Source organism: Vespa velutina, chromosome 12, assembly GCF_912470025.1.
Source record: "Vespa velutina chromosome 12, iVesVel2.1, whole genome shotgun sequence".
Taxonomy (NCBI): Eukaryota; Metazoa; Arthropoda; class Insecta; order Hymenoptera; family Vespidae; genus Vespa; species Vespa velutina.
In genome coordinates this window covers 1,819,165-1,829,164 of record NC_062199.1, presented here as the reverse complement: position 1 = coordinate 1,829,164, position 10,000 = coordinate 1,819,165, and the positions used below count along the sequence as shown (strand labels likewise).

General features: G+C 28.5%; 1 protein-coding gene across 1 annotated transcript in view; it reads right to left on the bottom strand.

The window, feature by feature from the left end:
* LOC124953262 overlaps nucleotides 1–10,000 on the bottom strand; it is a 23,234-nt gene that overhangs the window by 2,428 nt on the left and 10,806 nt on the right. Inside the window, exons 4-9 of the mRNA XM_047504375.1 lie at nucleotides 5,794–5,978; nucleotides 2,709–2,927; nucleotides 1,950–2,100; nucleotides 1,200–1,390; nucleotides 513–742; nucleotides 1–65 (exon numbers count right to left, since the gene is read on the bottom strand). The exon at nucleotides 1–65 is cut by the window's left edge and continues 47 nt beyond it. Of these exons, the coding sequence (XP_047360331.1) occupies nucleotides 1–65; nucleotides 513–742; nucleotides 1,200–1,390; nucleotides 1,950–2,100; nucleotides 2,709–2,927; nucleotides 5,794–5,978 (1,041 nt within the window). The remainder of the gene's footprint in view (nucleotides 66–512; nucleotides 743–1,199; nucleotides 1,391–1,949; nucleotides 2,101–2,708; nucleotides 2,928–5,793; nucleotides 5,979–10,000) is intronic.

The window sequence follows — 10,000 nt, the reverse complement described above, 5'->3', positions numbered from 1 at the left end:
TTAATGTCTCCTCAACCGAAAAATTTTCTGCCTCGCTGCATGGATCAACCTCGTCTCCGCATTGTCTAAAAGAGAAATATGTCAAAAAAATTTTCAAATATTTATTCATCTCTTTCTCTCTTTCTCCCATTCATTCTCTCTTACATTTTATAGATTATTAATCATTGTAATAATATTATTTTTACGATTATTTATAACGATGCGAAATAAATATTTAATGATATAAATTTTTTGTTTCTATTCATATATACAAATGGATACGAATAATGTAGATTTACAGGGAACACTTTTAACAAAAAAATTCATTTCCTCTTTTACTATTTATAAATAAATTTTATTAACTTACAGAGATTCATTTTGAAACTATACTGATCAAATATAAAAAGAATATATATATATATATATAAATATTTTTTTTTTAAATATATAATTCTAAATTCAAAGAGTATCACGATTAAATACATAATATTAATCGAATAAGAGAATCAGTTCTATCGCAGTAAGTAACTTACTCCTCGGCACGTCGGGAGAGAGCTAAATCTAATTCGGCAGGATGAGTATCCATCATGTGCAGGTACAATTCATCTAACAATGCTGCAGGCACTGTAAACAACGTTGAAGCATGTTCGAGTAGAGCTCGTACCACGTTTATCACATCTATCCTCTCTTCTGCTCTCTCTGCTGAAACTTCTGGTTGAGTCTGATTAGGTTTTACACAATGAAGTATATTCGGTGCAAAAACCTATAGTAACAACAATAACAAACAAGAACAATTGTAATACAATCATTGTCAATTGCAAATCTAAATACTATGATCATTTTAAATTGTAAATGAATTCAATTATTAACAATTTCATTTAGCAACAACGTCAAAAAACAATAATAACGTTTTCATTATTACATTCTTTGATTTATTTCAAAATAATTAATAATAATAATAATAATAATAATAATAATAATAATTGTTAATATATCTTTGATATAAACTAATTAAAAAATTTTGCAATAATTCATCGAGGATATAATTAGAACAATAACGATTGTTATTATTAAACGTTGATCCAATTAATAACAATGTTACAATTAATTGTTAATTAATATTGTTATTATAAGCGATGATAAAAAAAAAAAAAATAGAAAAGAAAAGAAAGAGAGAGAAAAATGTTGAAATTGATGAACAAAAAAATGTAATTACTAACGGTAGCCAAATTGGTAGTGTTCATTTTGTTTCCTGGTATCCATTCGCCAGTTTCACTCTTTCGATCCTCGCTATTCGATGCAACGACACTAAGAAAATTGAGCAATGCCCAAAGTGTCTCGCGATTAGGCGTTGGCAGTAATTGAATAAGATGTTGAAGGGCTTCCTGTTGCAATCGCCTGTTCCTAATCTCTGAAATAAATCATCATTAACGTTTGAAAATTTATTTTTAAATTTATAGATAAAAGACATCATCGTGGACGTGTGAGAGAGAGAGAGAGAGAGAGAGAGAGAAATAATTTTTTTTATTTAATTATTTATTTAATTAATTGATAAATTAAATTACAAGGATATTTTCTTCAGAGAAGAAAAAGAAAAAAAAAAAAAAAAAAAAAGAAAAAAATTGAAAGAAAAACGAATAAACGAAAAAAAGAAACGAAAGAACGAACAAACAAACGAAAAAGGAAATGAAAATAAAAAATTTCTTTTCCCTTTCTTTCTTTCTATTTCGTTCTATTGCTTTTTCAAAAGCCTTCGTTTTATATTTTACCTTATCTTTTTTTCCTTTAAACAAAGCTCTGTACATTTTTTTCATTTTCTACTTTCTTTTTTCTTATTTATTGTATTTTTTTTTTTGTTTTTTTTATTTTTTTACTTTTTTAGATTTTTTTTTTTTTTTTTTTTTTAATTCTTATTCTTTATCATCCCATGTTTTCGTTTAATGCTAATTTTTGAATGATGCCTTTCTTACTTTGGGTATGCACGAAGGCTTGATAGAGATCCCTACAGAGAAGAGGATCAGGCAGGTCCCGAAAAAATTCCTTTAGCAAGGCTGCCACATCGTGAGGACATTGATCAGGACCAATTTTCGTCTCACGACCACAATCGAAGTCTTCTCTCAACTGGAATGTTTATAGTGCTTCGTTTATCTCTCATTTAACTTTTAACATTTGTAGCCTTGTTTTCTTTCTTTCTTTTTCTTTTCTTTTTTTTTTTTTTTTGTTTTTTTTTTTTTTGTTTTTTTTTTTTTATTAACGTCTTTTATTCTAATTGTCGTTCGAATGATCATTCAAAGTTCCAATGATTTTTATTTAAAACGAAATTTTTATCTATCTATATATATAATATTTTAAAATAATAAAATATAAAATTATTATTAAAATTAAAATTAAAAAAAAATAAAAAAAAAAAAATAAAAAATAAAAAAAAAAGAATAATTCACATATTCTTCTTATTACAAATTTTTATGACTACATATAAATATTTGCAATGTAATTTTTCTTTAATTCCAATAGTAATTTTATTAAAAATTTACGTTACTTTTTTGTGTAAGTCAAAAAAAAAAAAAAGAAAAAAAAAGAAAAGAAAAAACGGAAAAAACGGGAGAAAAAAAGAAAAAGAAAAAATTTCTTCCTCCACGCAGAAGGATAAAATGTAGCATATAGAATCTATGTCTATGCGCATGTGTGTGCGTATGTGTTTGTTGTAAATTTCATGAACGATGACCCACCTGTCTAACCCTTTTCTTCGAAGGTGAAACTCGAAAGATACCTAACGTACGCAGACCAGTAGCTTCGAGATGTCTAATACATTGTCTAACTATTCCTGGTACAGCATCCCATTCACCTGTTGTCCCTCCCCCACCGCTGTCGCTTAATTCGAGAACACCAGAATCACTTCCGGTCAATGCACCTCCACCTTTCGACGATAATGATTCACAGGAACCACCCTGAAATCAAAAGAAAAAAAGAATCATCATATGATAATTGAAAAATCATCATTGATATATTATAATATTTTTCAAAATACAATATCAATATGCACAGATTTACAATTGATTGGAAAAGTCAAAAGATTTTTCTGATAATTTTTAAATATCAATTATTCTTCTACTTTTTCGTCTTCTAGATCTTTTCATTGAATTTTTATATCTTTCGTCGTACCTACGACGAATCATTTTTAAAAGAGATAGAGAGAGAAAGAAAAAGAAAAAGAAAATTTATTGAAAGACATTATAAAAGAATAAAATGGATATACAATTGAAGATATTATTCTATGATAGAATACAAATAATATATTTCATTCGTAAGAAAATTGTATATGATCCTAATTAATAGATCGTTTAAAATTAGCGATCCTCGGCCCTGTGTATTCTATTTACGTACGTCGATCTCCGTGACGTCACACAGCATCGGCCCGAGGAACACACGTGACGTCTTTTGTCGACGCAAGAATTGCATCTGTGTCTTCCCCTTTTTATTTTCTTTTAAACGTTCACGAGTATCTACCCGGCGATCTAAGCTAGCCAAAAGTTACGCACACTAATTGATTGCAATCATCAAAAAGAAGGAGACCGATACGTTATTCTTTTTTTCTTTTTTTTTTTTTTTTTTTTTTCTTTTTTTTTTCCTTATATAACAACTCATAATTATAATATTAAATAATCGATGAATGATATAAATATTAATGATTTACAATCATTGTTTCATCGTCGAATTATTTTTATTTATTTCTTCTTTCGTGTTTTTTCTTCTTCTTCTTTTCCTTCGTTCAAAGTGATTATTTATTATTAATTTATCGAAATTATTGATTTTTTTTTTCTCTTTTTTAATTTAATATTTAACTATGCGCGAAATGTTACGCCTGGAGATAAGCAATCCTCCAGACATCGTTGATAATATTGCTTGTCAACGCCATCTATCAGTAAGGACTTTTTTTTGTTGTCCCTTGGATTATGCAACAGTAAGTTTCACATATGTATAACGGTGTTGCATACTATGAGGAATAAAAAAAAAAGTTGTTTACTGACAAATCCTGCTGATTCGTAATATTATCGGCAATGTATAGATTGTTACATGCATTCGGGCGTATTAATTAAAACAAATATAATTGGAACGTATAAATTAAAAAAAAAAATAAGCGATATATAAAACAATTATATACGATATATATAAGCATATCGTTAATTTCTTTTATAAAATCGAATATATATATATATATATATATATATATATATATATATATATATATATATGTGTGTGTAAAATATTTTTAAATATTAAATATTAACGAAACTTAACGAAACGAATTTCAAGATTTTTGGCAAAATAGATCATCGTTCGTTCATGTTGATCTCGTCATCGTTTTTCTATCTATCTATCTATCTATCTATCTATCTATCTCTCGAAAAGTTTCGTGAATGCTTTCGAACGAAACAAAATATAGAGTAAATGTCGACGTGATGTAGAATGTAACATGACGTATTCAATCGAAAAATAGATTTTCTGGTCGAAAAGCTCGGCAAGTAGCCATCCGATAATCGTCGGACGATTCGTCGGATTATTCGATGACGATGAGACAATGACGATAAGAATACGATGACGAGATAATTTTGGGTGAAGTCGAGACGACTTTGACCGTGGCACTTTATATGCCAATTGCGATCAATCAATCCCTAAGACTTCCTTTGTATATGTACTTCTTTTTTTATCGTTACCACGAATCTATCTTTAAATAGAATATCACGATCATTAAAACAATAATTACAATGATCTATATATAAAATATTTTTATAGATCATTGAAAACAATAAAGAAATTTTTAAGTTTTATCCATCGATCATTGAAATAATAATGATAAGAATAATATTAATGATCTATATATGTATATATATAATTATTTCATAGATCATTAGAAAATATAAAAGAAATATAAATTTTTTATTTATCGATCATTCAAAATAATATAATAATAATAATAATAATAATAATAATAATAATAATAATAATGTCCTAAACATAATAAAATTACTTTATGGATCATTGAAATAAGAAAATAAAGTAGCAAAATAGATCGATCGCGTTGGAAGAAAAAGAAAATGAGAATGTTTCAATATTTCTTACATATTCTTTAAACATATATCATATGCAAATATATCGTCAACAATGAATGACAAAGCAAATTCTTTCGCAACGTTTCGTTTCGTTTTGTTTCGTTTCGTTTCGTTTCATTTCCTTTCGTTTCCACGTCATTTCAAAAGATCATTCGCTCGCTTCTAAACGTCTACTAAGCTTCTAAGTCTTATGTTAGCGCGTAGGTGGATCAAAGACGGTTACTGCTAGTCGCTAACACTCTCGTCACCGTTACTACAAACCGTATCCCATTATGAAAATAATTACTCTATCTGTTAGAGTTAAATCTTCACGAATATCAAATGTTATTTTCTTCCGATCCATTGATTTATGCCTGACAATTCGTTGACCCGTATTACTACTACTATTACTACTATTACTATTACTACAACGTCTCCTCCTATTCCTACTTCTACTACTGCTACTACTACTGCTACTACTAATACTATTACTACCATACTAAATCCACAATGATATTAATCTGTATATGCAATCCGTATGTATATATGTATGTATGTATGTATGAATGAATGTATGTATCTATATATGTATGTATGTATGTATGTATCTATGTACGTATATATTTATCTTTATATTAGTGATCGTAAAAAAAAAAAAAAAAAGAAAAAAAAAGAAGAATTTCTCTTCTCGAGAAAAGCAACAAAACAATTGTAATTTCCTTACATCTTCGGTTTTCGCTGCAACCGTAGGTGCCTCTATCAGACTGCTAAAACTCGTTCTACTTCCGTGTCTACTACTTCTCGTCAAACTACCAACATCGGCAACCTCACCAGCAGCAATTCTAGCGATCCTATCGTTCTCAAGACATTGAGGAAGTGGTATACCAAAAACAAGACCACCTGGTGACTCTAAAACAAACAAAAATAATATATCGTAATTAATTAACAAATTGATCAAATGCAAATTTAAAACAAAATTATTTAATATATTATTTCGACTTGGTGTTATCGACCTGATCGTAATCATCGTTATTATCATCGTCATTCTCTCTCTCTCTCTCTTTCTCTCTTTTTCTCTTTTTCTCTGTCTTTCTTTTCGTCTCTATTTCTTTCTAGATCAGATAAGATTATTCACATGATCTCGATCAGTTGGCTCTCCCAAAACGGAGCAAGATCAACGTTGATCTGATCTACGATCAGGCAGCTGTGTCCCACTCGCATTGAATTTAAACGCATGGACGTTAAACGTGCGTGCATTTTGCGCATTGAAAATCATAATAAGAACGCGGTCACTTAATTGATATATATATATATATATATATATATATATATATATATAAAGGGATATTAAAAGGTGAGAAGATAGAGAGAAAACTAAAAAAAAAAAAAAAAAAAAAAAAAATAAAAAAGAAACGAAAGGACGAAGAGATGAGGGAACGAAAACGAAAAGGGGAAGAAAAAAAAAAGAAGAAGAAGTAACGAAAAGGCAATTTTTTTTTCTTTTTAGACATTATTTTTTAAACGAGCAAATTTCAAAAATTTATATCCCGGACTACCAACAATCACTTCCTGGCGACGTGAATTCTCGTTGATAATAATTTCACTTGGCCATGAATGTGCTTCGGCCACTTTATTTTCGGTACTAAACTTCACTTCCCCGCCATAGTTACATAGACTTCACGGAAACGCGTCTCTCGCGACCTTTTTCTTGTGATATATGTAATTTCTTTTTTTTTTCTTTTTTTTTTTCTTTCTGCTTTATCAGAATCTATTCTTCGTAATAATTATTATACGTATATACATATATGTATATATATATATATATTGTAATCGATGATACTATGTACTAAAGTACACTTTGAATTAATACATTTTTCCACGACATAATTATCAACAATTATCAAAATATAAAAAATATAGCAGATGATCAAAATATAGCAGGTGACTAAAAATGAAATTTATCAAATTGATCTATATGCGTATACCATATATATATATATAGTAAAAAGATATCTTGATCATACGTTCGTAAATTAATAAGATCATAAATATGATCGCATATTGATAATAATTATTATTTAATACGATAATAAATTTAATCTTTTTAATAAGTATATAACAAACAAAACAAAACAAAAATGTTATTGCGACAGAAAAATATAATGAAATTTTAACATACATTATTATTAAAAATGATTATTTTATATATATATATATATATATTTGACTTATTGTAAAATTTAATTTTATTTAGTATATAGTTAAAAAGTTTCTTTTTTTTTTTTAAATTAAAGTTGGCCTTTGAAAGGCAGCGAAAAGCTGAAAGGTAACAAACCATGTCTCTATACTGATCCGCTTATAGACTGCAATCTGGGCCACCCCGGCCTCAACCAACCATTCCCTCTCTCTTTCTCTCTCCCTCTTTGTATCTCTCTCTCTCTTTCTCTCTCCCTCTCTCTCTCTCTATCTTTCTTTCTTTACATTTTAAAAAACAACAAATAATATAGAATAACTAATATAAAATAATTCATATATAATAACTATAAAAAATTTTTCTAATAATCATTAGACATTTCTATTTAACCAAAACATTTGTTTAACGCGTTCATAATAACATCATATAGATATTTAAAAATTATAATATTTATTATATAATATATGACATTACTATATTAGATTATATAATGTCATATAAACAATAAGTATTATTATATTATAGAAACAAAATAAATATAAGATTTAAATATACTCATACACATACAAACACACACACAGACATATATATATATATATATATATATATATATATGTATACATGACTTTACATTGTGTAGACTGGTTAACAAACAAATAAAAAATATGCTAAAAAAATTTTTTTTAAAAGGCAATAACAAAAAACAAAAAAAATAAATAAATAAATATATATATATATATATATATATATATATATGTTTATCGTGAATGATTGGTAAGGAAAGATATATCGAGCTCTATGTGTCGAAGTACACTTCAAACGTTGAAGAGTTATGTTTAAAGGGGCAAGTATCGAGTGAGCGACCTCAGCAACAGAGAGAGAGAGAGAGGGAGAGAGAGAGAGAGAGAGAGAGAGAGGGAGAAGAAGAGGAGGAAGGAGGAAAAGAGAGACAAATAGAAAGGGGCAGGGAGAGAGAAAGAGAGAGAGGGAGAGAGAGAGAGAGAGACTCCCGATTGACGTCTGGTGTTCCTACGGCACTTCTACCCGACGTGAACCACAAATAAACCTGGTATATGCGGAAATATGCAACGCCACCGAACACCCTGGCTAATTTTAACCAAGCGAAATTGTGTCTCATTCCAGGCTGTTACTGCCCGTATGTGTTATACGCACGCATCTTCTAACGTCTCTTTCCTTCTCTCTTTCTTATAGTAAAGATAGTAGAAAATGACAGTACGTGTATGTGTGTATATGTGATATATATATATATATATGTGTGTGTGTGTGTGTGTGTGTGTGCGTCTGTGTGTGTGTGTGTGAAAGAGAGAGAGAGAGAGAGAGAGAGAAAGAGAGAGATCTCGACATGTTCAACAAGTCATGTATGTATCTATATCTATACTTATTTCGACCATGTACTAGAGAACGGTACCATAAATAAATTCCTTGCTAATATTTAAATATAAATTAAAAAGTTTTAATGAAGTTTTGAGACTTCATTGGCTTCTAATTTACTTTAGATAACCTTCCTTGAAAGACATTTTATACATGATCTGAAATATAAGAAAAAGGAATTAGGTTAGGGAGAAAAAAAAAAGAAAGAATATAAGAAAAAATTCTTTAGAAAGAACATATAAATATATATATATAAATATATATATTTGTAAAATTGTTTAGAAAATTTTTTGATGGCCCACTCATATTTTATTTTCCACGATGCATATTTTGTATGTACATATATATGTCTCTTTCTCTCTCTCTCTCTCTCTCTCTTTCTGTCTCTCTCTTTATGAAACAATATCTAGATATTTCTTTGACGTCTTTCGATTTAGAGAAAGATCGATAGAAAGATCTAAAGAATTAAAGAAAGGATTTACAATGCGATTTAAGATATTCAAAAATGACGATCGCGTTAACGCGTATCTCATCATGATAACACGTTCTATTCTTTCTTTTTTCCTTTTTTCTTTTCTTTTAATATATATATAAATATATAAAAAAAAAAAAAAAAGGAAAATACACACAATCATTTCGATCCAACATTTTACAATACGCGATAAAGAAGATCATTGAATTGCATGTCATAATGATATAATGTTGATGATACTTTAATGAACTTTTTTTTTTCTCTCTTTGAAAGTCCCTTTTCTTACTTGTCAATTTTTCTGTTTGACTTTTTTTTATTTATTTATTTACTTGTTCATTATTATTATTTTTTTTTTTTTTTTTTTTTAACATACAACACACAATTTTGTCGTTTCAATTGACGTAAATTAAATCAATAAATAATATTTTTAATACTTTGAGATTTACGTGCTTTAAGCTTTCTTTCTTTCTTTTTTTTCTTGCTTCCTTGCTTGGTTAATCTTTCTTGATAAATCTAGATGTATGGTGTTCGTAATAGGTTCCTTTAAAGTATCGAAACGATATGTTCTTGGTAGTGACGTCCACGTCGAAAAAAAAAAAACTCGTTTCCTACGATCGTACAATAAATCTTTATTCGATTGATTTCATTTGTTGCTTCGTTGGTTTCCTTGTGTTTCTCTTGCCTAGGGTTGAAGGAGACGGACAAAAGGGAAAAGGAGATGAAGGTGGTGGAGAAGGAGATAGACGGGATCACGTGATCCTATTATTTATTCCAGGTTTTTTCCCTAGCGACATGGCTGAAGAAAATAACCGTAGAAATAGCTTCATTTTCAATGATAGGTCATCGAAGTTTAATGAAAAAAGGTGTTTGATA